General features: G+C 47.8%; 1 protein-coding gene across 1 annotated transcript in view; it reads right to left on the bottom strand.

Annotated features, from left to right (window-relative positions):
- Positions 1-26,835, bottom strand: part of SRRM4 (serine/arginine repetitive matrix 4) — a 128,053-nt gene that overhangs the window by 12,450 nt on the left and 88,768 nt on the right. The window contains exons 3-9 of the mRNA XM_081841924.1: positions 26,140-26,223; positions 25,236-25,310; positions 22,514-22,540; positions 21,463-21,513; positions 16,822-16,920; positions 14,669-14,831; positions 1,500-1,831 (exon numbers count right to left, since the gene is read on the bottom strand). Of these exons, the coding sequence (XP_081698050.1) occupies positions 1,500-1,831; positions 14,669-14,831; positions 16,822-16,920; positions 21,463-21,513; positions 22,514-22,540; positions 25,236-25,310; positions 26,140-26,223 (831 nt within the window). The remainder of the gene's footprint in view (positions 1-1,499; positions 1,832-14,668; positions 14,832-16,821; positions 16,921-21,462; positions 21,514-22,513; positions 22,541-25,235; positions 25,311-26,139; positions 26,224-26,835) is intronic.

Below are 26,835 nucleotides of genomic sequence, written 5' to 3'. Positions count from 1 at the left end.
ATCTGGCTCTATACTAGCTACTCTGACTGGCAGCAGCCTACTCTACCCATCACTGCTATCAGAGACCCCTTTGCCTTGCATGAAAAAGGTCCCAGTTTCAATCCCCTGCAACTCCAAGTAGGGCTATGTGAGAACCCTCTCTGAAACCCGTGTCAGCCATGAATTTGTCTAATCCTCCTTTAGAGCAATCTAGTTTGGTGGTCATCCCTGCCTCCTGTGGCAGTGAGTTCCATAGTTTAACTAGGAGGACTTTCTTTTATCTGAATCTTCCAACATTCATCTTCATTGGATGCCCAAGAGTCCTAATGTCATGGGAGATGCAGAGAAACCTTTCTCTGGCCAATTACGCCATGCCTAATTTTATAAACCTCTTTCATCATCGCTCAGGTCCAGTATACCTGAAGGAGCGTCTCCACCCCCATCGTTCTACCCAGACACTGAGGTCCAGCACCGAGGGCCTTCTGGCGGTTCCCTCACTGCAAGAAGCTACGTTACAGGGAACCAGGGAGAGGGCCTTCTCGGTAGTGGCGCCCTCCCTGTGGAACGCCCTCCCACCAGATGTCAAAGAGAACTGTTGGCTATTTGTAGTGTAGTAGTGCTGCAGAGAGCTTGCTGGGGAGACCATGAATTAAAAAGGGACTCAAAAATAACTTAAACAAGGTTTTAATAACAAAAACAAAAACTCCTTATACACTAAATACATCAACAACCATGACCCAACCACCAACCCATCCCTCGGGGTAATGGGAGAGCTAGGTACTGCTCCTTATATACTACAGTGGTGCCTCGCAAGATGAAATTAATCCGTTCCGTGAGGCTCTTCGTATAGCGGTTTTTTCGTCTTGCGAAGCAAGCCCATTGACAGCTTAGCGGATTAGCGCTATTAGCGGTTTAGCGGCTTTTAGCGGATCAGCTGATAAGCGGCTTAGCGGCTTAGGAAAAGGGGGAAAAAAGGGGGGAAAACCCGCAGGAACTCGCAAGACATTTCATCTTGCGAAGCAAGCCCATAGGGAAATTCGTTTTGCGAAGCGCCTCCAAAACGGAAAACCCTTTCGTCTAGCGGGTTTTCCGTCTTGCGAGGCGTTCGTCTTGCGGGGCACCACTGTACACCCAAATGCTGACACAGTTTAATCAATACAACTCAGCAGCACCTGCTATGTTTCACAGCTGTAAACCTGGGTCTCGTTATTTTGTTATGGCCCTTGCTCTGGCCCCTTAAAGATATACACAACAGGTGGAACAATGATGAACCTTTACATTTAAAGAAACCATTCAACTACTACCAGACTTTTAGAAGACATCTGAAGGCAGCCCTGTTTAGGGAAGCTTTTAATGTTTGATGTATTACAGTATTTTAATTTTTTTGGGAAGCTGCCCAGAGTGGCTGGGGAAGCCCAGCCAGATGGGCAGGGTATAAATAATAAATTATTATTATATTATCAGGAGCTACAGAAACTTCCTGTTGCTCCAGAGGTCAGACTTTCGGGGTGGTTGCTCACCTTTGATCCTTGGCTCGAACCCTTGGAGATGGATGGTCTAAAGTTGCCCTCTTAGTCCGGGAGAAGCAGCTGGAGAGGGAATTTCCTGAATCAGAACTGCTCCCGCTGCTCACCTTCCCGGAATTGAAGGCCCGGCTGAAACCATCACAGACTTGATCACATGGTGGTTTGGGGCCCCCCTTTGACCTGGATGTACTTGTCTGGGTGGATGGAGGGGAAGAAGTATCATTTCCTGAGTCGTACTCGTGGGGTTCTCCATTCTGTTGGGCCAGCCTGCCAACCCGACCCTCTGCTTTTTTAAAGAGGTCAGCAGGACACCCAGACTTTGAAATCTGCAAGCAAAACAAAAGCCATTGGCCAGCGTTTAAATAGATTTTTCCTCAGCCCATTAAGTTTTGTCTGATTTTATACACTCGATCATTATTTTATTTTTCCCCCAAATAAACCTTTTTTCTTTTCTTTTCTTTTTAACCATCATGATGCACAGTCTGTAATCAAAGGAAAGAAAGAAAGGAAGGAAGGAAAGAAGGAGAAAGGAAGAAACAAACAAAGAAAGAAGGAATAAAAGAAACAAAATAACACATCTCCCTGAAAGAAAGAATAAATGTCTTTTTTCCCCACCCAGATATAAATTGGAAGATTTTAAGGCATCATGCAAAGAGTCCTAGGCATGCGAATCAATGTTGAATGAAAGATCAAATAAAAAATATATAGACTTAAAACCAAAGCCTTCTCTAAAAACAAAGGGGTTGAAAAAGAAAAGGAGTATCTTTAAAAAGACGGACAGACATATGCCTTAGAAATTAAACAGAACAGAACAGAATCCTGCAAGCATAATCCAGCTAAAATTAAGCACTTCTAGTTCCCATAGATTCCAGCAGGGGAGCCTTAAACAGCCATCGCTGACCTGGTTCCCTCCAGATGCCCCCTGCTGGTGGGGGCTGATGGGAGTAGTAGGCCAGAACATCTGGAAGGTACCAGGTTGGCAAAGGAGGGTATTAATCGTGCATAGGTTCTTTATTGAAGAAATCAACAGAGTATAAGGAGGCAATTCAAAGCAATCCTATGCACCAGTATTCCCCAACCTGGGAAGTCCTCCAGCCTGTTTTGGACGACAACTCCCATCAGCCCACATGGCAAATTGTCAGGGATAATGGGAGCTGTAGTAGCAACATCTGGAGTGCCACAGGCAGGCACCCAGTCCATGATACAAACAAATGTCTTGTCTTACCCTAACTTTGACTGGAAGCCCACTGGAAGGACATAAGGCAGGCCAGTAGTTTCAGCACCATGGGCAAAAGGCTGGCCAGTGGGGTTTCAGCACCATGGAAAGCTCCAAGTGAGCTACTTGCTCCAAGAATGTCTGGGACTTAATCGAAGCCTTCATTGCCTCCAGGGGCCAGATCACCCCCTCAGAGACACCACACCTTCCTCAAGGAGTGGAAGGACATACTGCCTGGGACTGATGGGAATTGTAGTTCAAAACATCTGGAAGACACCAGGTTGAGGAAGGCTGCTGTACACATTATATGAGATTAAATCCCATTTGAAATGCAGTGGGGCTCGATCCCAGTTAGATATGGATCGACAGCATGTCCCACTGAAAGGAGTGAGACTTAACTCCTGAGGGAACATGCCTGGAGCCAAGCTGTAGAAGAGCTTAACTTTGGCTGGGATCTTGCCCTTTTGTGATTGATCTCCATTTCAAATCAATCAATCAATCAACTCTCGACAAGGAGATGGGATGTCTATCACAAACTTTAAAAGAAAAGGAATCTCTTAGGAATGACATAAAGGAAATCTGGCAGGCAAACTGGAATGCCTTGAAACAATAATCAAAAGAAGAAAATGAAAGAAAACTTTAAGAAAACGAAAAGCAAAAACTCCCTCTGGGAAAAAAGGTAGACATATATATATATATCTCGGTGTGGTTTTTTCCCCCTCCTAGAAGGCACAGCTCAGGAATGGGGAACCAATGGACCGCCAGATGCTGCTGGACTACATTTCCCAGAATCCTCAGCAGCCAGAATGGCCAATGGTGGAGGATGCTGGGATCTGCATTCCTGCGGTATCCAGGAGGCCACAGGTTAGTCACCCCTGGTACAGCTCATACTTTCGAGGGACCTCTAGTAATAAACGTCCTAGCATCTTGCGGTTTTCATCCACTTACCAATCAAGATTTCCTCCTTTAGTAGGGTAAGGTGTAAGAAAAAGGGAAGAGTGGGCATCATAAGTCCATCATTAGAGTCTCAAATTACAAGAGAAGATTAAAAAAAGAAGAAGAATCCACAAACCCTCTCTCTATCTCTTTCCACTCAAGTGTTGGGTGTGTTTGTTTTTTTTGTCTTGTCCGATTTTAAACAAGCTTTCTCATCATTTTCTCTCTCTCTCCAAACAATCCCTTTCGAGCTATTTCCTTTTGGCCATTTGTTTATCTGGGATTTATATGGCATCTACTCACATCATCACCTTTGGTTTTTAATGCGGACCCACAGAAAAAAATAATAATTAAAAGGAGAACGGAGATTTTTTTTGGGGGGGGGGTTTAAAAAAAAGAGGAAGATTTCCCGCTTTACTTTTCTTTTTAGTGAGGACCAAAAGGAAGACATAGGCACTGGCTACAAAGTACAAACACACCTGTTCTCCCATTGATGCTTTGTGGCTCCCCACAATATCATCAGATCCATGGGGAGACATTCCTGGGTTCTAGAGCAGCTCATACTAGCCTCCCCTGCAGACGGTCCCAATGCAGATTGCAAGATGTAGCAAACAACTACAACAAGCTCCAAATCTCACAAAGCAAGCTGCCTTATACCAAGTCCTTATCTAGCTCAGGACTGTTTTTGCTGTCTGGCAGAAAGTGACAGCTGGTGCCCATTGAGACTGCTGGGGAAGAAGGCAGGGAGTCCAACAGCACTGGTGGAGGAAGAGGGGGGGTGGGGGGAGTGTACCACCCCGGCACCACGGTCCTGGTGGGGTGCCATCATGGCTCCCCCCCCCCCGTGCTGGGCACCACTCCCGCAGGACACGTGCCACGCCCCTGTGGGTGGCGCACCACGCCTCAGGACGCATGCCACGCCCCAGGACACACACCATGCCCCTGGGACATGCACCACACCCCTGTGGGTGGCACACCATGCCCCCAGGATGTGTGCCACACCCCTGCGGGTGGCACGCCACACCCCCGGGACTTGTGCCACACCCCTGCGGGCGACGTGCCACGCCCCTGGGCTGCGCACCACACCCCCGGGACACATGCCAGTCATGCCCCTGCCTAAGAGCCAGTGTGGTGTAGTGGTTAAGAGCGGTAGACTCGTAATCTGGTGAACCGGGTTCGCTTCCCCGCTCCTCCACATGCAGCTGCTGGGTGACCTTGGGCTAGTCACACTTCTCTGAAGTCTCTCAGCCCGACTCACCTCACAGAGTGTTTGTTGTGGGGGAGGAAGGGAAAGGAGAATGTTAGCCGCTTTGAGACTCCTTCGGGTAGTGATAAAGCAGGATATCAAATCCAAACGCTGCTTCTTCTGCTGCTGCTGCTCTTCACCCTGGTGCTGGAGCGTGAAGCTCCACCACTGTCCAGCAGTAGAGGGCGCCAGAGCCAATGACAGGCAGAACCAACTGATTCTGGTTTCCCATCCTTGCCCCTAGTGAGTTATGCAAGGGGCAAGACTGAGAGGAAGCTGAAAGCCAGGGCTGCCCCCTGGAGTGGTTGTATGTGGAAAAGCAGGCAGCAGAGACTGAGTCTGGTGGGGGCAGTGCCCCTATCTCCACCTGGCATCCTTGGGCAGCTGTCAGGGTCTCGGGGGTCCCACCTGCCAGGTGGCTGGATATGGAATCTTTCCAGCATTTAAATTACCCACAATGCCCATGTCATAGTGTTGCTACTCCCGGATATTGTGAGCAATGAAAACTAAAATGGGGTCAGTCATTTGCATTTCCTGCAATGCCCCAGAATGATGTCACACATGGGGCATTGTGGGTAATTAAAGCGGTGGGTGGTTCTCAAAGCCCTTTGCCACAGACCCTTGCCAAGGTGAGGAGGAATGTACCAGGGGACATCCTCAAGCAGGGGTTCCTAAAGTGGGTGGTACCATCCCTTGAGGGGGATTACCTAGGGGGTCTAAGAGGTAAGTGGGAAGGTGTAAATGGTTTTCAGACTTTGAAAAGCTGGTATTATGGGATGAAGTACATCAATTTTGTTGAATTAATAATAACACATAATAATAATTTTAAATGTAAAAACACGAGAAAACATCAAACATTATAAACTTCCCTATACAGGGCTGCCTTTAGATGCCTTCTGAAAGTTGTATGGTTATTTATCTCCTGGACATCTGGTGGGAAGGGGCATTTCACAGGGTCCCTGTAACCTCACTTCTCGCAGTGAAGGAACCGCCAGAAGGCCCTTGGAGCTGGACCTCAGTGGGCGTGGAGACGCTCCCTCAGGTATAAAGGGCTGAGGCTGTTTAGGGCTCTAATTACTCAAACCAAATGGTTTATACTGGATTTTGAATAAATGTGCAATTAAGGGCTACTTGCTTTGAATTTTGTCGTGTTATCACCTTCCTTATCAGGGGTGCCAACTTGAATGAAATATTGGGGGAGGCAGCAGGTAAGCCCTGCCCTGCATAATTCACAAGATGCGGTACATGCACACCTTCTTAATGGCAATGTTCATCAACTTTGGGGGTCCCTGGCCTCCTCAAATATTTTATGGGTGCAGTGGTGAAGAAACCTCAGCCCCTGGGAGTTGGCTCCTAGGTTCCTTAGTGGGTTGTGCAGACTGCTATTCTGAGTAGTCATACCTTGGTTTTCAAGCAGCTTAGTTCTCGAATGTTTTGGCTCCCAAACCTGGAAGTGAGTGTTCCGGTTTGCAAACTATTTTTGGAAGTCGAATGTCTGACACAGCTTACGCAGCTTCCGATTGGCTGCAGGAGCTTTCTGCAGCCAATCGGAAGCCGTGTCTTGGTTTCCGAACGTTTTGGAAGTCGAACGGACTTCTGGAATGTATTCCATTTGAGAACCAAGATACAACTGTGATGCTTTTTATAGGTCAGGGTAGGGGAAAATGGGGAATGAGTTTATGGAACCAAGAAAAAGTTTCAGAGCAGCTACCTTACACTATCTGCATATAAACAAACTGAAATATTTACTCGTTTAATGTGGGGCCTGGGAACTAACCCTCAGACCAATGTGCCACAGTTGCTGCGCAGACACCTTCCACCATTCATTCTCAAACGCGTTAATTTCACGGTGGGTGCCTTGTTTCATATCGCTTTGCTTAGATCTCTACCTAGGTGAAACGATGGAGATTGCTCGGTTCTCCTGTCAAGAGAACATTGCTGTTACCATTTTGCCACCAGGCCATGGGTCTGTGAGATAGGCAAGAGTCCTGCAGGGGAAACGTCACTAAGCCTACTTACTCTTATCAAAAGTCCCATTGAACTCTGCAGGACTTAACTTCAAACTAAATATATTGGGGATAGGCTGTTTGCAGGTTTTCTGGTTGGGTCAAAACATTATTTAATTGAAGTCGGAGGAGGAGAAAAGAAAGGCTCGTACCTCGGGCTTCAATTTCTGCCGAATGCTTAACTCAAGAAGCAGGGTAGCCCAATAGGTTACAAAAGTATAATTGCAGCGAATTTTCCAATTAAACTGAACAAGCCTGTTTGGTGTGCTTTAAATGCCTCCTTGGAGAGACGTTGCTATCAATTTTCTCAACCATATGGAACCAGCAATTTTTGCAGTGTGCTTAAGAAAAATCTCTCTTTCTGGGGGGTCTTTCTTGTGTTTTAAAGCTCCAACTTCAAAGTCAGAATAGCCTTCCCTTCCCGGAGGTGCCTGGCGGCGGAACGAGCCTGCACAAATCCACAGATTTTCTGCATGAAGTCCCAGATTTCTCTTTGGCTGTTCTTTCCTTTACTCTCCCATACAACACTCCCACCCCACCCTGAAAGCGTGCACATCTATTATCAAAATGTGAGTGACAGCCGCCAGCTTGGTTGGTTTCAGAAAAGGAGCTGGCAAATCTATGGAAGATATGGCTATCGATGGCTGCTAGCCACAGTGGCTATGATCTACCACATAAGAACGTTGGAAGAGCCCGCTGGATCAGGCCAATGGCCCATCTAGTCCAGCATCCTTTTGCTCACAGATGCCTGTGGGAAGCCAGCAAGCAGGATTCGAGCACAAGAGCCCTCTCCCCTCTTGTGGTTTCCAGCAACTGGCATTCAGAAGCATTGCTGCGTCCGACTGTGGAAGCAGAGCATAGCCATTGTGGGTAGTAGCTATCGACAGCCCTCTCCACCATATTGGAGGCAGTGTGCTTCTGACTACCCAGTGCTGGAAACTGTGGGATGTGCAGTGAAGGGAAAAAAGTATTTGACCCCCTGCTAAATTTGCCCGTTTGCCCTCTGGCAAAGAAATGACCAGTCCATAATTTTAATGGTAGGTTTATTGTAGCTGTGTGAGAGAGAATAACAACAGGAAAAACCCCCCAGAAACCCAGAAGACAAAAGTCAGAGATTGATGTGCATTAGAATGAGTGAAATAAGTATTTGATCCCTTTGCAAAAGATGACTTAGTACTTGGTGGCAAAACCCTTGTCGGCAATTACAGAGGTCAGGCGTTTCTTGCAGGTGGCCACCAGGCAAATTTAGCAGGGGATCAAATACTTTTCCTCCTCACTGTAAAACTGCAGTCAAGGACAACATTCCTACAGTGGACATGTTAGGGGATGTTTTGTAACCACTCAGGAGAAGACTTCCTGTTTCCTCCTGAGCTGGGACAGACTTCCACCAAATGTGGCTTGAAAAGGGTGCGGTCTGTTGTACTAGCATGGAGGAGCACACGGCCTCCATGTTCTGATCAGTGTGTTTTCTCCATTTTGTATATTGCTGTGTATTTGGAGAAGTGACTGCTTAGCCGCAGTCACTTGGGACTAACTTCTTTATGGAATAGTTCTAGTAGTTATGTAACCTAAGCCTGCCTGTCTGTGAATCTGAATGAATCTGCGAGAAACTACTTTTATATTAACGTTAATCAGATTCTTGTGTTTATTCTTTTTAAGAGGGATTAGAAGGGATTTTACCAGGAAGGAATCTTTAACATTAAGACTCAGATGAGTCAGCAACAATCTGATCACTACGTAATTTAAAAAGGGGGATATTTGGAATTCTGCTAGAATATGGAACTTGCTAGCGCAAATTAGGAAGGATATCATTAAATAATATATCCTCTCCTGCCTCCCTAATCATCCCACAGAAACCACAGCAAGGGAGAGTACTGTTGTCCTCAGGTCCTGTTTAGCGCTCCTCCTAATCCTCCTTCTCATTTTACATGCGCTATTTGTAAAAAACCAACAATAATCTGACCTCCTGTATGGTGAAGAGCCTTCTCCATCTGCTAATCTGGCCAGAGACTTATTCAGAATCTTGAGAAGCCACCTGCAATTTTAAGTTCCCACAATGTTCCAGAGGAAGGCTGCATCAGCTGTTCCAAAGCACTGTGGGAAATTCATAGCGATGGGTGGTTTCCCAGCTCCTGCTGTTGCTAGGCAACCGTGCGGGGCTTGTAGGCCACATGTCGACAACAGTAAGCCATGTCAGTGTGCTGGAATGCCAAAGCTGTCTAGATCAGGGTTAGCCTTCCAATACTGTGGACTGCAACTCCCATCATCCCTGAACATTGGTAATGCTGGCTGGGGCTCACTAGAATTCCCAAAGTATCTACAGGGTGTCATGTCAACTTTCCCTGGTCCAGACCTAGATCTGAACTTTCCCCTGCCGCAGCTCAAGTTTAATTGGGTGTTTTTTTGTGTGTTTTTTTTTTAAATTAACTCAATTAGTGCTTTTGCTATCAAGCTCCCCAGGAGGCATCTTGATTAAATTTAATGGGCAGTGGAATAATAATGCTTAACAATGAGTGTTCAGACAAAGTATAGCAACAGCAACTATCTCCATAGTTTTCCTCTCAGGCTACCCTTAGGAACAGACAACCCTTGGTCATAGAGTGGGGAGGATGGTTGCCTTTCTCTCCTTTGATGCTCAGCTTACCGTATTTTTCGCTCTATAGGACGCACCCGACCACAGGACGCACCTTGTTTTAGAGGGGAAGAACAAGAAAAAAAAATTCTCTCCCTCTCTGCTTAGCGCCCATTCAGTGAAGCGGCAGGAGAAATGGAGCCCCTCCCATTTCTCCTCCCGCTTCGTGGAAGGGGCGCTGCACAGAGAGGGAAAGCTGCGCAGCGCCTCTCCAGCAAAGCAAAACCAGGAGAGCAAGAGGGATCGGTGCGCACCAACCCCTCTCGCTCTCCAGGCTTCAGCAAAAGCAACGTGAAGCCTCCGGAGTGCAGCTGGAGTTCCTGCCACGCTCCGGAGGCTTCGGGTTCCTTTCGCTGAAACCGAGAGTGTCTTGCTCTCCTGGCTTCAGCGAAAGGAACCCGAAGCCTGGAGAGCGAGAGGGGTTGAAGCCTCCCGAGCCTCTCCTGGCTTAGCGAAAGCAATGCGAAGCCTCCGGAGCGCAACGGGAGTGCTCCCACTGTGCTTCGGAGGCTTCGTGTTGCTATCGCTGAAGCCGTGGAGCCTGAATTTGCTTTAATTTTTGGAGGGGAAAAAGTGCATCTTATAGAGCGAAATATACGGTAATTCTATTGGATCTGATGTTTACAAAGATCCACTGGAAAAAGCGGTTTGTGCTCTCCCTCCCTTCTATCTCTCTCTGGAGGAGAAAGTGGCCTTGTGTGTGTGGCTCATTTAGGAAAGGAAGTGACCAGAAGGGCTGGCACCCAAGGCACTTGCTCAAAAATCCAAATCTGCTCATTAACTGAAAGAGGTGGGTGACCCCTCTTTCAACTGCTACTCAATATGTTAACTATGTTAAACGTTCAGAGTGAGTCATAAATAGGAGTGGGTGACTCTGTCTCTTTCAATTTCTCGTTTTTCCAATCTTCAGTTCTCCACATCAGCTTGCATTAAAAAGAAAAAAATCCTCATGAAAATTCACCAACATTTAAGGCCACATTTATCCTAATATGCTCATTTTTCAAAATGCAATTTTGCATAATATACACTTCCCCCCCCAAAAAACAATTTCCCCCTAAAACATTGATTTTTTGTGTGTTACTGCAAAATAGATAGATAATTTTTAACGAACACTTTATCCCAGGATATGAACGTAAGAACATAAGATAATGAGAAGAGCTTGTTGAATCAGGCCAATGGGCCATCTAGACCAGCATCATGTTCTCCCAGTGGGCAGCCAGATGCCTCTTGAGAAGTCTGCAAGCAGATTCAAGCATGAGAGCAACTCTCCCTTTGGTTTCCAGCAGCTGGTATTCAGAAGCATTTCTCCCTGTGACCATGGAGGCAGAGCGTAGCCACCACGGCTAGTAGCTTTTGATAGCCTTCTCCTCCATGAATTTATCAAATCCTCTTTTGAAGCCATCCAAGTTGGTGACCACCACTGATGTAATTTCTTCTACCTGTCCCAAACCTTCCAACATTCAGCTTCAGTGGATGCCCGTGACTCCCAGTATTATGAGAGACTTTTCTCTATTTCTCCATATCATGCATCATTTAGAAACTTCTATCATGTCAACTTTTACTCGCCTGTACTCTAAACGACACGGGTGGCGCTGCGGGTTAAACCACAGAGCCTAGGGCTTGCTGATCGGAAGGTTGGCGGTTCGAATCCCCGCAATGGGGTGAGCTCCCGTTGCTCAGTCCCTGCTCCTGCCAACTTAGCAGTTCGAAAGCATGTCAAAGTACAAGTAGATAAATAGGTACCACTCTGGTGGGAAGGTAAACGGCGTTTCCGTGCGCTGCTCTGGTTCGCCAGAAGCGGCTTAGTCATGATGGCTACATGACCTGGAAGCTGTACGCCAGCTCCCTCGGCCAATAAAGTGAGATGAGCATTGCAACCCCAGAGTTGGTTACGATTGGACCTAATGGTCAGGGGTCCCTTTACTTTACTCTAAACGAAGAAATCCCTTACATCTCAACCTCTCCTCATAGAGGAGTCACTCCACCTCCTCGATCATCTGAGTTGCCCGTTTCTGAACCTGTCCCAACTCTAGAATATCCTTTTCTGAAGTGAGGCCACCAGACCTGCACGCCAAGTGTGGTTTGCACCATCAGTATACCTTTTTGTACACATCACTTGACTGGAGAACTTGGCTTTGCAAAATTCAGAGAGGCGCAAATTCTGAAGGTTGGCTGCATTTCAGTTCTCTTATTGCAGATTCACCCTTATTTGCAAGCTGAATCAAATTCCTCCCCTGTCTCCAGCACACAACACCTAAAACAGAAGGCTGTGCTTTTCATGCAACACAGCTTCCTTCTTTTAGCATCTCTTTCAAAGTACAAAGGTCTGCTTGTAAACCTACCTATGAGAAGCTACTGCAGAGAAACTTATACACATAGGGGGCAGGAGTGCCCAGATCAGATTTCACACACAGCACAGTTTCCATTTTGCTGCAGTTCATATTCTGCTAAAAACCATGCTATTTGTCTGTTGTCCCCAGTGGCAAAATTACGTATGCAATGTACAAAATCAGTCACATACATTCCGTAAGTTACTTTGCCATTGTATCATTTGCAGACTGAAAGCAACAACAACAATGAATACTGATTGTTTTTGCTGGATCGATTTCCAAGACAGACATGGAACAAATAAGGAAACACCAGCAATTTCCGCTCTCATTTTTGGTTTTGTTGCAACGCTCTTACATCCCTACTTCTAAGTCTTTTTAGTTTCTATGCCTGAGGACAGAGCCCACCTCTCTCTGTCTCTGTCCCTGTCTCTCCTGTTAATGTGAGCCACTTTGGGCCCTGCCATTGGGTAGTTTGAGATGGCAACCTCAGGTGGCATATACTGTAGGATGGCAGCAAAATATTGAGCTGTGTACACCACATGGCCTGGCCTGTGCCTGCTGCCCTCAGGTGTGATAAAGGATGCTATCCTGTCACCGGTATTAAAGGCTGGTCTGTTGGTGTACAAGGAATGGGGGTGGCATCTTCTCGCCCTTTGCCTCAGGCAGGAGAATGTCACGGGCCAGCCCTGATGTAGGGCAACGATATTTGTTTGAAATGCTGTACACACACACACACACACACACACACACACACACACACACACACAAAATAAATACATTTTTGAGAGTATGCACTTTGAGACTATGAGGCCATGTAGATTCCCTACATGGGATGTGGGTGGCGCTGTGGGTTTAACCACAGAGCCTAGGACTTGCCGATCAGAAGGTCGGCAGTTTGAATCCCCGTGATGGGGTGAGCTCCCGTTGCTTGGTCCCTGCCCCTGCCAACCTAGCAGACTCAGGGCCTGAGGCCTCTCCAGATACGGCCCTCTGGGTCACTTCATCTGCCCCTCGGGACTCTCCACAGGCCACAATGCTTCTCCACAGCCCACACCTGCTTTGTACCTTCCTTGAGTGTTTTTCCCTGGCTGGAACATGTCCTTGAAGTCTGATCGTGCCTCTTGCTTGCCTGGGTGGAGGAGAGAACGGGAACTAGTGTGTGTGGAAACTAAGCCTCCTGTACAAAGGGACGCAGGTGGCGCTGTGGGTTAAACCACAGAGCCTAGGACTTGCCAATCAGAAGGTCGGCGGTTTGAATCCCCACAACGGGGTGAGCTCCCGTTGCTTGGACCCTGCTCCTGCTAACCTAGCAGTTCGAAAGCACCTCAAAGTGCAAGTAGATAAATAGGTACCACTCCAATAGGAAGATAAACGGCGTTTCTGTGCGCTGCTCTGGTTCGCCAGAAGCGGCTTAGTCATGCTGGCCACATGACCCGGAAGCTGTACGCCAACTCCCTCGGCCAATAAAGCGAGAAGAGCGCCGCAACCCCAGAGTCGGCCACGACTGGACCTAATGGTCAGGGGTCCCTTTGCCTTCACCTGGATTACCTACACATTCAGTTGAATGCTCTGATTTAGGGAAGTGGGGGTCTCCGGATGTTGGGGTCCAAATGCAGCCGTCCAGACCTCTCTCACCTGGCCCTTGAGACTCTCCTTGGACCACACCCTTCTTCATAGACCACACCTCTCACTAGCTCTGCATCACACACACACACACACACACACACACACACACACACACACACAATCATCATCTCTGGTTGGATCTGTGTCTGATAATGCCTCTTGCTTACCTGGTTGGAGGACAGGAGAGGGTTTTGTGTGAGTGTAGAAACCAGCCTACTGAAATTTACATCCATTGCTCCACCTGCTTTTACATCTGGCCCCGCCCACTACTCGCATGTGGCCCCTGGAGCGTAGCCGAGATGAAAACATGGCCTTGGCTGAAAAGGGTTCCCCACTCCTGCTCTAACACCTACACAGGAACGTTTGTTTGCTTGCTTTTTATAAAAAAGGGATCCTAGCAGAAAATCAGGCACATTAAATTAACACTGCATGGCAGCTCCTCTGTCTGGCTTGGAGGTGGAGGAAAGGCAAGTCTTGGTGCCAGAAGTAGATGCATCCAGGCAGGCCTTGAGCACAAACAAACCCGGCCTTGAGCTCACAGCGATTGCTGTGCCCAAGCCAGCCCTGTTACGTCTGTGCGTTCAGAGGAAGGATGCCCCCGGGAGCCGGCTGCCCATTTTCTCCTCTGATGCTCGCAAGGCGTCTATTAGCATCCATGGGAGCAGCCACGGGGCCTGTTTGTCGAGAGTCCTCCAGCATCCCCCTTCGTCTCTTGCCCCCCTGCACCTCCGCTCCCACCCGATTCAAGGCAAATGTTGCTTTTTTTAAAAAACAGGTTTAATTTTGCGTGCCTCCGAGGACCGAACCGCCTGGGTGCAAGAGGCAGCAAATCCACGGAGCGGAAGAGGCATGCTACAGAGACACCCGTGTGAAATATCATCGCTGGAGGCCACTGCCTTGGTAAATGTCTCCCCTGTATTATTCATGGGCTACAGCCTAAGCAATCTCTCGTCTTCCTCCGCCCCCATCCCATCCTCTGCCCTCCCTTTCTCCCCACCCTCTGTGCAAAAAACTGCACGCTCTACATACATCAGAGAGCCACGCCGTTAATAATGCATCGAGCTTTCAAACCGACTTTTAGTATAACATGCCTGTAATTGAGTCATAAACATTGCATAACGGATCCTCGGGGCCTTAAACCGAGGGGCAAAGCAGATAGGGGGATACTTACAGCTTCCGTGGTGGGGAGCAAGCCGTCGTTCTGGGGGGTGCAGCCGGGGAAAGGAGTGGTGGTCAGCTCTGTAGTGCCATCGGGCTTTCGAAGGCTCTTCAAAGAGTGCCGGGAGTGTTTCCATCTCGCTTTGCGGCCTTCCTCCCGTGATCTGGCTCCCGGCCTGGAGGGACAAAGGGGGTGGTGGCTCCTACTTAGGAAGATGCCTCATAGCGTCAGGACGAAGAAGAATTGTGGGAGGCGCTAGCCAGGGAACCCCCGAGGGAACCTCCAGAGGAGGAAGGTTCAGAGCCAGGGGATTGGTGGTGGGACACTGAGGAGAGGTCAAAGGGAAAAGATTGGGAGAAGGTGCCGGATGCCGAAGGGGCAACAGGGTTTAGTGAGCAGGAGGAGCCTGTGACAGGGAGCAGTTCAGACTCCGAGGCTGAAGCAGAGGGGTGTGTGTGTGTCAAGAGACTGCCGAAGAGTCCAAGGAGTCTCCCTTTCCTGCTGCGACAAGCTCCCCTTCAGCTGGTCTCCCAGAACACGCAAAATAATGAGGAGAGCAGAACAGAGGCTAGAGGTGAGCAGACACAGTTTGAGACTGCTTGGGAAACATCTGGGAGAGAAGGAGCCTTTGAAGGGGTGGAAGGCAGGTGAAATATACTTGGAGTCGAGAGTGGATTTCATGCTCATAGTGGTGGGGAGGAATGGAAGTTCCCCCAGAATGTCTGCTTTATATACAGTGGTGCCCCGCAAGACGAATGCCTCGCAAGACGGAAAACTCGCTAGACGAAAGAGTTTTCCGTTTTGGAGGTGCTTCGCAAAACAAATTTCCTATGGGCTTGCTTCGCAAGATGAAAATGTCTTGCGAGTTCCTGCGGGTTTCCCCCCCTCCCCCCCTTTTTCTAAGCCGCTAAGCCACTTATCCGCTTATCCGCTAAGCCGATAAGCCACTAAAAGCCGCTAAAAGCCGCTAAACCGCTAATAGCACTAATCTGCTAAGCCGTCAATGGGCTTGCTTCGCAAGACGAAAAAACCGCTAGACAAAGAGAATCGTGGAACGGATTCTTTTTGTCTTGCGAGGCACCACTGTACATTATTTACACAATGGGCCCCACGTGATTGGCTAATTCTGGGATTCTCCCGTAGGCCAATCAGGTTGGCGATTCCCTTCCACCTGAAGCTGGATTGGGTGGCTCCTGTGGACCAATCAGACTGCTGCATTCTGAATCCTATTGTTGTAGGACCAATCAGACTGCTGCATTCTGAATCCTATTGTTGTAGGACCAATCAGACTGCTGCATTCTGAATCCTATTGTTCTAGGACCAATCAGACTGCTGCATTTTGGATCCTATTCAACTCAGTACATAACAGCAGGGACCTTCAGTCCTGGCAACTGCTCCATAGGGACAAGACCTACTGGGAAGGGTTGCTGAATTGTATACCGTCTCCTTGAATAAAGAGGATTTCATACAGAGTTCTCTTCCAACCTTACATAGAGGTGCCACTGGCCCTTTCCTTAAGACAGTGGTTTTCAACCAGTGTGCCCTGGCATCCTATGGTGCCTTGGATAATAGTCAGGGGTGCTGTGGACAACACTGTCCCTCTTTCCTTCCCTCCCTCCTCTGATGCCCTCTCATGTCTTTGCTTCCCAAAGGCTTGCGTAGCTGTTTGTTGCAGCAGCCCTGGCTACAAGCTCCGCAGGTGAATGGTGCCTCTGGGGCTGGCCAGGGGGTGCTTCCCAGGCCACTGTGGGGCAGTGTGAGGAGGCACCTCTCTTTGGGGCGTGGGGGGGCAGATCGAAGACCCGGGATAGCAGCAGTGGCTGCCAGGAAGACTCCCAAGGAGAGGAGAGAGGAGGCTGAGGGAAGACTTCACAAGGGAGGGTGTTTGAAAAAGGCTGAGAGGCTGCCAGCTCTGCAGGCAAGGGGTGACATAACTGGGCTCCTGAGCCCCACAAGGGTGCTGAAGGAAGAATGTGGTTGGTTCAGGGAGTCATGGACCCAGAAAGGTTGAAAACCTCCTATGCCTTAAGACATAGGTAGACAGGAAGCTGCCTTGCACTGAGTTAGACTGCTGGTCCATCTAGCTCAGTATTGTCAGCACTGACTGGCAGCAGCTCTCCAGGGTTTTAGACAAAAAAATAATAATTCCCAGGTAAGATTCTTACCTGCTTCCACAGCTCTCTGTGAGGGAATTTGTGCTCTCTGAGCCAGAGCGGCAGCGGCGATGGCGGCGGCGTTGGGATTTCTGTGACTGACTGCGAGAGCTTTTGAAAAAGAAGACAGAAAAACAGAACACCTTAACATTCACCTGCAGGTGGGAAGCCGTCTTTGAAAGGTCCATGGAGCATTGGGAGATGTAGCCAGAAAATACAGCTGGCAAATGCCCGCTCATCAGTCATAGGGCTAAATGAAAACAGCTTTCCTAAAACCTCTGCAATGACCTACCCTAACCTGGTTGTCAGACTATAATTCACCTCGTCCTTGACCACTGGCCCTGCTGGCTGGGGCCCATGGGAGTTATAATCCAACAACAACTGGATGGCATCTGTTTACGGAAGGCTGTGACATGGAATTTCTGTCAAATTGGTTTATCAGCGAGCCCAGTGTCATGTACGCAAGAATCCGACCTGACTGCAAAACTTGTAAGAACCAGCTAAGGAGGAACCTAATGGCAGAACGCTGCAGTAAATTGGAAAACAACTCCTTATAGGGTACAAGAAGGGTTCTAATATGTACACTAACAAAATTGGGTTGAGTAAGGACTGTGGTTGTATGCAAGATGGTGTGGTGCTGGGGTGGGGTGGCAAAAAGATGTATATTTGGCCATATAGGGTGTGTCCTAAGGGAAATGCTCTGGCAGACTCTTAGAACTCTGTCCTGTACTGAACAATGTTTGACCAATTGAGAATTTGGTGTGAGCCTCCATACTTGACCCCTGCAAGGGGAATTTCTGCCGCAGCTGCTCCACAATATTTACAGGCAGCAGAAATGTGGGAAGAAAGGGATTTGATTGAAAACACCTCTGGAAAGTGGTTTTATATACAGTGGTACTCGGGTTAAGTACTTAATTCGTTCCAGAGGTGTTTTCCTGAAGCACCACTTTAGCTAATGGGGCCTCCTGCTGCTGCCGCGCCGCCGGAGCACGATTGCTGTTCTCATCCTGAAGCAAAGTTCTTAACCTGAGGTACTATTTCTGTGTTAGGGGAGTCTGTAATCTGAAGTGTATGTAACCTGAAGCGTATGTAACCTGAGGTACCACTGTATCTCTCCCTCTCTCTGTCTGTCTCTCTATCTATCTATCTATCATCTATCTATCTATCTATCTATCTATCTATCTATCTATCTATCATCTATCTATATCTATCATCTATCTATCTCTATCTATCTATCTATCTCTCTCTCTCTCTCTCTCTCTCTCTCTCTCTCTATCTATCTATCATCTATCTATCATCTATCTAATCTAATCTAATCTAATCTAATCTATCTATACTCAATTTCCCCCCTGAAAAAAATCTTTTCTGAAAGATTTTGTAGAATCATAGAACTGTAGAGTTGTAGAGCCCTTCAAGGGCTATTGGGTCCAACCTGTCAGGCTTGGGGTCTCTCCCCCATACACATGAGATGACTCCAGTAGTTAATTATTTCAGATTTATTGTCCATTACAAAGCCCCGGTTGGAGCTCAGCTAATTCAGTCATCCTCTGACGAAAGCGTTGCCAGAACTGAGCTCCTCCCCCTTCTCCCCCAACAGGAAAAACCCCACTTTCTCTTCCTGTTAATTTTGCGCTTCTCGGCTAATCTTGTGATTATACGAGATTTGGGAGATGGCACTCCCTGTATTCCTGTGTCTGTGTCACTATCTGAGCTTAGCTTCTGTGTTCCTTCTCCTTGTGTCTCTGTGTGTAGAAAGTTCATATTCCTGCGGATAACTGCTCTGTCTTTCTGTGTCTGCTGTCAGAGAGAGACTTGCTCTGACACAACCCCTGCAATTGCAGCAAAAGAATTCCACCACTGAACAGCTCTTACCACCAGAAAATTCTTCTGAATGTTTCATCAGAATCGCCTTTCTTGTCATTTGAAACCTATGGTTTGGGTGCTACCCACCAGAGCAGCAGAAAACAAGCTTGCTCCATCTCCCATGTGACAGCCCTCCAGATATTTGAAGATGGCTCTCATATCTCCTCTCCTTTTCATCTGTATACCTGTATACCTGAAGGAGCGTCTCCACCCCCATCGTTCAGCCCGGACACTGAGATCCAGCACCAAGGGCCTTCTGGCGGTTCCCTCATTGCAAGAAGTGAGGTTACAGGGAACCAGGCAGAGGGCCTTCTCGGTAGTGGCAACCACCCTGTGGAATACCCTCCCTTCAGATGTGAAGGAAATAAGCAGCTCCCTTCAGATGTGAAGGAAATAGGCAGCCCTGTTTAGGGAAGTTTTTAATATTTAATGCTGTATTGTTTTTAACACTTGATTGGAAGCCGCCCAGAGTGGCTGGGGAAACTCAGCCAGATGGGCGGGGTATAAATAATAATAATAATCATCATCATCATCTCACTTAATGTTGAATGAGACCCTGCTGTTAGTTCGTATTGATGAGCAAGGAATGGGTTGAAAGAGGAATGTTGAACAGAATAAGCCCATTGATTCCTTCAGTATTAAAATAATGTCAAACAATATTACAGCTGGATCCACAGTTGTACCCAAAGTTCACAGAAACGGAGTTGGCCACTTTGCCCCATATTCTCTAGGGGAGGACTGAAATTCCCCAGTGCTTTAGTGGTCATCTGTCAAGTAAGCGGTATATAAGTTTTGTGAACCAAATAAAACCATTTTTCGGTCTGCTTTTCCTCCTGAAGGAGCCCAGCACAGTCACACAGCTATAGAAGCCAACTCCAGGGGGCTGTGGGTGTACCGTATTGGCCCGAATATAAGCCGCACCCGAATATAAGCAGCACCTTTAAAATTGGAGTGGTGAAAAAAAATACCCGAATATAAGCCGCTCCCTTCCTCGCTGCTCCTGGCTGCATACTGGGCGGGGAGCTGAGCTGTGTTGCTAGCTGCCTTTCCCCTTCCTCGCTCTCTCCCTTCCCGGCCTTGGGGGAGAGGACAGGGGAACTACGCACAGGGCGGGAGCTGCTTTGCCATGCTCCTGGCGCTGTTTGCCCCATGCTCCTGGCTGCATACAGTAAGGTCGCGAATATAAGCCATCTTTAACTTTTCACGATCGGAATTTGGGGGGAAAGTGTGGCTTATATTCAGGCCAATACGGTAATATGTTGTATTTTTCGCTCCATAAGGCACACCTGACCATAAGGCACACCTAGTTTTTAGAGGGGGGGGGGGTTCAAGAATAAAAGGGAGCGCTGAGCAGAGCCTGTATGCATCCGAGGCTCTGCTCAGTGCTCCCTTTCATGAGCCGCGTGGAGTGTGTGTGTGGCTCTTGGGGGCTTTTCCCCGAGGAAGGAGAAGGGCAGCCCATCACTGACAGCCCATCACTGAGCTTGTGTGTGGCTCTTGGGGGCTTTTCCTGCCTGCCTCCCCCCTGCATTCGCTCCATAAGATGCACATACATTTCCCCATACTTTTTAGGAGGGAAAAAGTGCGTCTTATGGAGTGAAAAATACGGTAATTGTGGGGGCCACCAGGGGCGTCTTACCCATAGAGGCTAGTGGCTCGGGGCACCAAGGCACCAAGTTCTGGAGGGCACTAGGGAAGAGGCAGAGGCTGGATGCGGTGCCTCCCGGCATCAGCTTGCCACCTTCGCCCGTCTCCGCCATGCTGCGCTGAAGCAGGGCCGTGCCCGGAGCCTCTGTCTGCTGTGGCCACTGTGGCACGAAGTGGCCAGCTGAGCCAGGAGCCACCACATCCAGCCTCCACCTCTTCCCCACGGAAGGAGCCGCCCTTCAGCCACTGCCCACCTCCTCCAGCCCCGCCAGCAGTGCCGTCCTCCCTAAAAAACTCTGGGAAATGGGGGGGGGGGAGCGGAGGGAGCTTTGCACCATGGTGCTGGCTATGCTTAAGACGGCCTTGGGGCCACACACCCACAAAGTCATTGAACCAAGCTGGCAGGTGGCAGTGGCATTGCCTTTGAGATAGAAGCAGTTCAGCTCCACCCTCTGCTATTAACACTTATAAACGCCATCTCCAACTCCTTGAAAGATTCCATCAACGGAGTCTCCGAAAAATTTTACACGTCACTTGGGAAGACAGGCGAACTTATACCAGTGTACTGGAAGAAGCAAAGATCACCAGTGTTGAAGCAATGATTCTTCAGCATCAACTTCATTGGACTGGTCATATTGTGCGGAGGCCTGATGATCGTCTTCCAAAGCAACTACTCTATTCCGAACTTAAAAATGGAAAGTGTGGTGCTGGTGGTCAACAAAAGAGGTTTAAAGACTGTCTCAAGGCAAATCTTTAAAAATGTAGTATAAACACCGACAATTGGGAAACACTGGACTGCGAGCGCTCCAGTTGGAGAACAGCCTTTATCATGCAAAATGACATGCACAGAAGCGCCAAATCACATCACGCATGTGCGCAGACGCGGCGCTTCAGGCTGCAAACACTGTGGGTTGCGAATGTGCCTCCTGCACGGATCACGTTTGCGACCCGAGGTACGATTTTATTGCTATAATATGGATTTTTCTTTTGGGACAACATGACTACCTCTCCTTTTTTTTTTTTTTTAAGCTTAAGAGCTTGCTTGAGCCAACGACACCCACCCACCAATGTACGCACCAATTTGCATGCATGCCCAAATCAACCACGAACGCTGGTGCATTCATAGCGACTGCCTCCACTTACTGTTTCTTGTGTTTTCTTCCTTCCTTCCTTTTGCCTTTGGGGCTGGGGGAACTAAATAAGAGGGTGGGGAGGGAAAGAGTATAAGCTAATGAACGGGCAACTGACCATTCGATTTAGAGAGCTGGTAAAAGTTCAACGGGGGCATGTAAGCCTGTAGGAGCGCCACCGTGCTCGTTTATAAATTTATTTTTATTTCACACAATTTATATACTATTGATGGTAAACATCCCCCCTCAAAAACAAGCAAACCCATACCCTCAGAGCAGTAAAACCATAAAATTAGCAATAAGAACAATTAAAAACAACTATTTGGAACAGGGGTCAGCAAACATTTTCAGCAGGGGGCTGGTCTACTGTCCCTCAAACCTTGTTGGGGGCCAGACTATATTTTGAAAATAAAAATAAAAATGAACAAATTCCTATGACCCACAAATAACCCAGAAATGCATTTTTAAATAAAAGCACACATTCTACTCATGTAAAAACACCAGGCAGGCCCCACAAATAACCCAGAGATGCATTTTGAATAAAAGCGCACATTCTACTCATGTAAAAACATGCTGATTCCCGGACCATCCGTGGGCCAGATTTAGAAGGCGATTGGGCCGGATCCAGCCCCCGGGCCTTAGTTTGCCTACCCATGATTTGGAACTCTTTTAAAAAAAACCTGAAACAAGTGGTGAACTAAAAAAAGGCATTAAAACACTGGGGAAACACTGTTTTGGGTGGGCTTATCTAAACAAAAACGTTTTTACCCCAATGTCAATGCACAGGGAGTCCCAAAGTGCGGGTTCTGCCACAATAAAGATGAATTTCTTACAAAAGCTAACATGCTGTGGCATCAGATCATTACCCAAAATGGTCCTTTGGCAGGAGCAGTGGAAGAATGCTGAAACTAGGATCAGCAACTAGGGGCCTTCTCCATTAGATCTGGTTGAACCAAAATGGTTAACTTCCACTGACCACTGGTGAGCTGGTTCAGCCTGTGATTCTAGAATTATTCCAGACAGTTTAGGCAAGTTTTTCCCCCCAAAGCCCTCACTATCCTTACCTGTGTCTTCTCTTCTTTGAAGAAAACCTGGAACATAAAATGCAAAATATTAATATTAAAATATAAATGATTAAACCAGGCAAGAGCATCACGGGCAGAATCAGCAAACATTTTGTGGGAAAACCAACCTCAGATAACCAACATACTTAGGCCTAATTAATTCTTGAAAGGGTTAATGGAATAGAGTAAGCTATCCTGCCCGGCTTAGCTGAGGTCACTTCCTCTCACCCTGGGAGGCAGAAGGTTACCAAGCCTTACCAGTCGACTTAAGAAGCTGAACTTGTGAAGAAGTTTGAGCTGGTTCCTCCAGTTCAGCCGCATGGCTCTCATCAGCCACTCTTGTGTTCCTATACTAATAATTTAGAAACTTTTACCACTTTGTAACTAAGCTAAGTTTTGCTGCCTGTGCAGATGTATGGAATAGCACATGAACAAGACCTTTGGAGAGTTTGTAAGTAAACCAATTTTTAACTTACCAAATATGTGGCTTTTTCTTACGCTGGGGGAAGTGGGAAACTTTGGAAGGAACTTGATCTCATGGTTGGCACATTCCTCCTAAATATGATTTTATCTCTATTTATGAATACTTAATAGTGTTACAAAAGTTGGGGGCCGCCCCCTTTCTCTGCCGAGCAGTGGCAAGAGGCCATGAGGTTCCGGGAACTCACCCAGGATCTGTGTTCCTTTGGAGAACTGAGACACAGCAGAGACCGCTGTAGCTTTAAGAAATAAGGTTTATTCCCCGATTTACACCTTCGGTCTGCATGGAGGGAGTCCCGATCTTATAGCATGCTTATTTCAAGAGGGGCTTGTACCCCACAGCAGTGTAGCCTTGGAGTCCAAGGTCTCTCTCCCAGCCAGCAAGCAGCCAGCCTGCCCAAGATGGATCCCATTCCTTCTTCTCCTTTCTTCTTCCCTGCAGAACACCTTGCTAAGAAACTCTCTTTTTCTGTCACCTCACACCCAGTTATCCTGGAAACCTTCCAAATCCGCAGTCTCTGTTCACACCTCAGGGCAAAGAGGGACTTCCCTCACATTGCTAATGGCCCTCAAGGGCCCTGTATTGTTTCTTCCTGGCCCTAGCTTGGCCAGGTCATTTTGCATAGGCTAGTCCATTCCTCTGCAGCTTGCACTTCTTCCTTCCCATCCCAAATCATCAAAATCTTACCATTTATTAATATCTAAGGTTTAGGAAAGAGGGTCCCCCCAAACCTATAAGAATTTATTTTGTATCAGTACGAAACTTGCATCCCAACATGGAATATATTTTATGCTATTCATTAGTTTTTAAGTTCTTTTAAAAATGTATTTTTTTACTCCTCTTGAGCTTATGACTTTTCCATGATGTATTTCAGCTTGATGTTCTGTTTGCTATATTTGCAAATCATACTAATTTAAAAAAAGGAAAAATGAACCAAGCAAGGCAGCTCATATTTTATCTTGGCTCCATGACCGTTCCTGGCGACTTATAAAAGTTTGCCAAACCTAGGGACAATAGAGAGATTCAGTTGGGTTCCCGTTTTAAGGCTAAGGCACAGGAAGCTGCCAGGCAGCTCCATCACCCTCTGGACAGCAGAGAAAGCAAGAAGATAGATGCGTGTGGGGGGGTGTCTGGCTGAGGTTGGTGGGATGGTCCTGTGGGACGTAATCCACTGAAAGCAGTCAAGTACAACATTCCTTGTTTTCCTAGAGTGGACATGCAAGGGAATGTTTGGTCCAGCCAGTCAAAACTTCCTGTTCCTCCTCCTGGCCTGGAGCATCCTTCCTTGCATATGACTAGTGGGTGGGCGCGACCTTTTCAGACCTGGTAAAAGGCCAAGGCATCCTGCCATTCTCTCCCTTTTCCATCTCCCTTTCATCCTGTGAACTGCCGGACTGCTAACTGCAGTTGCTAGGTCAGCCCACATATGGGGTAAACCTGTTTGTACAGTGGTACCTCGGGTTAAGAACTTAATTCGTTCCGGAAGTCTGTTCTTAACCTGAAACTGTTCTTAACCTGAAGCACCACTTTAGCTAATGGGGCTTCCCGCTGCTGCCGCGCCGCTGCTGCTCGATTTCTGTTCTCATCCTGAAGCAAAGTTCTCAACCCAAGGTACTATTTCTGGGTTAGCGGAGTCTGTAACCTGAAGCACCTGTAACTTGAAGCATCTGTAACCCGAGGTACCACTGTATATGCTTGTAACTTTAAGCCTTAAGCCTGCCTTCAGGGATCACACTGTGCTCTGCCTGATCGTGAGTAAACTTGCTTTTTATTGCTTACTAATAAGACTGTGGGGTCTTTTTTCTTTTAGGCGGGATTCAAGGGGCCTTACCAGGAAAATATTAGAACACATTTCAATCTGGACAAGCCAGATTGAATTGCGTATTGTCTTAAGAAACTCGCGCGAGTTTGCAATTAGTTTTCTCCTTTTTAAAGGGGAATGCACTCTTTTAAGTAAAGGAACTTGCTAGCGGAAGTTAGGAAGGATATTAATAAACAGTATATCCTCTCCTGCCACCCTGAACATTCCCACAGGTCCACCCTAACTGCCTAGTCTCCCCTGCCTTTCCCTCCTGGCCACAGTGGGATTGGGGCCAGGGGTAGGAGGCAAGTGAGCAGGCAGTGGTGAGCAGAAGGACCAATAACATCTCTCCCCAAATCTGGAACCACCGGTACAGTGGAATCCTCTTGAGTAGGAGGAAATTTGGCAGGCCTTCAGGAGTGGGAGCACAGCAGACTTGCCTGTTTCTTTTTCTTTTCTTCGAGCTCTTCTTTTTCTTCTTCTTCTTCAGTGGGGAGGGGCTGCAGGACGGAGACCTAGGGAGAAGTCACAGAATCTTAGAATTGTAAGGTTGGAAGGGACCCCCTGAGGGTCATCTAGTCCAACCCCCCTGCAACACCCTCTTGCTGGATCAGGCCAAAGGAGCACCTAGCCCACTGTTCCGTTCTCACAGGTACCCAACCAGAGGCCTTTGGGAAACCCGTAATCTCTGAGATCCCTATTGGCAACCCATCATGGCTCCCTGGCAACTGTGGCTGTGTGATACACTTGGTGGCATTAGGCCTAAACCTCAAATCACAGGCTACTTGAGAGACTGCCTTATCCTTTATACCCCCAGGTGTTAGGGACTGGGCAGAGGGGGAATGGTGGAGACCACCTCCCCAGCCTGACCCTTCCAGAGAAGAAGGTGACTGTTCAGAATCACAGCAGGGGTTTGAGGGAGGTCACAGCTCAGAGGCAGATGAGGGGGAAAGCTGGGAAAGAATGGGAGAGGAGGAAGAAGAAGCACCAGAGGGGGGATAGCTGATGGACACAGCTTCTTTAGAAAGCATTCCAGGGCCCCCCCTCTCCCAGAACCCGGCGAGCATTAACAGTAGGAGAGCAAAGAGCTCAAAAGCAGAGGGCACTTCTCAGCACCTGTAGCAATGACGTATGAGGAAGTGGGAGAGAGGGAGGGGATGGAGACTTAATTGGGGCAATGCTATTATTCTGCATTCCCAAGCCTCTCTCTGTAAATACTGAATAAAAAGCAGTTGGTAAGGACTTTTCATTGTCTTATCCATTCCTGGCAACCTGCCGTGGGGGTTGGTTCCTCGGCTGCCTGACACTGGTGCGGAAAGAAGCCAGTGATGGATTTCCACTCACCTCCTTCTCTTCTTCCGCGTAGATTTCTTCTTTTTCTTCTTCCCCTTGGTAGGAAGTGGTGTGAATTCCTCAGTACAGGATGGGCTTTGGATAGAGGAAGGGAAAGAGAGAGAGAAGGTATTAAGTTTGCATGATGACTACTAGCCAAGATGGCTGTGTTCTGCCCCCACTGTCAGAGGCAGTAGTACAATGGGCCTCTGGAAACCGGTTGCTAGGAATTGCAAGTGTTGTTGTGTTCGTGTCCAGACTGCAGGCTTCCCACAGGTATCTGGTCGGCCACTGTGAGATCAGGATGATGGACTAGGCGGGCCACTAGCCTGATCCTACAGGCTCATCTTATGTTCTCATGTTCTCATATGTCAATCACGGCCATCTGTCAACATCTTGACAGTTTTGATCCCCAAAGTACGGTTTCCTGTGAAGGATGGGGTCTTGCGGGAGATCCATAACGTAGGGTGAATGTTTAATTGCCATGTTCCGGGTAATTTAGTCATGCTTGAAATTAACTGTCTCCTCCAGGGATTTATTGCAGATCTAATGAGAGAGTTACTGTATGTTAACTGGCTTTGGCACCAAGTTATTTAAGACATATTTATCGAGGTTAACAACTCTATAATAGATTTATACATTTGGCTCCTCTCAGTAAATATGTTTTAAAATAAATTAATCAGACTTTAATTTGCATAGGATAATGGT

Source organism: Podarcis erhardii (genome assembly GCF_964252035.2).
Source record: "Podarcis erhardii genome assembly, chromosome: 15".
Taxonomy (NCBI): Eukaryota; Metazoa; Chordata; class Lepidosauria; order Squamata; family Lacertidae; genus Podarcis; species Podarcis erhardii.
The sequence above is the reverse complement of the archived record's forward strand: the minus strand, read 5'-3'. Positions and strand labels throughout refer to the sequence as shown.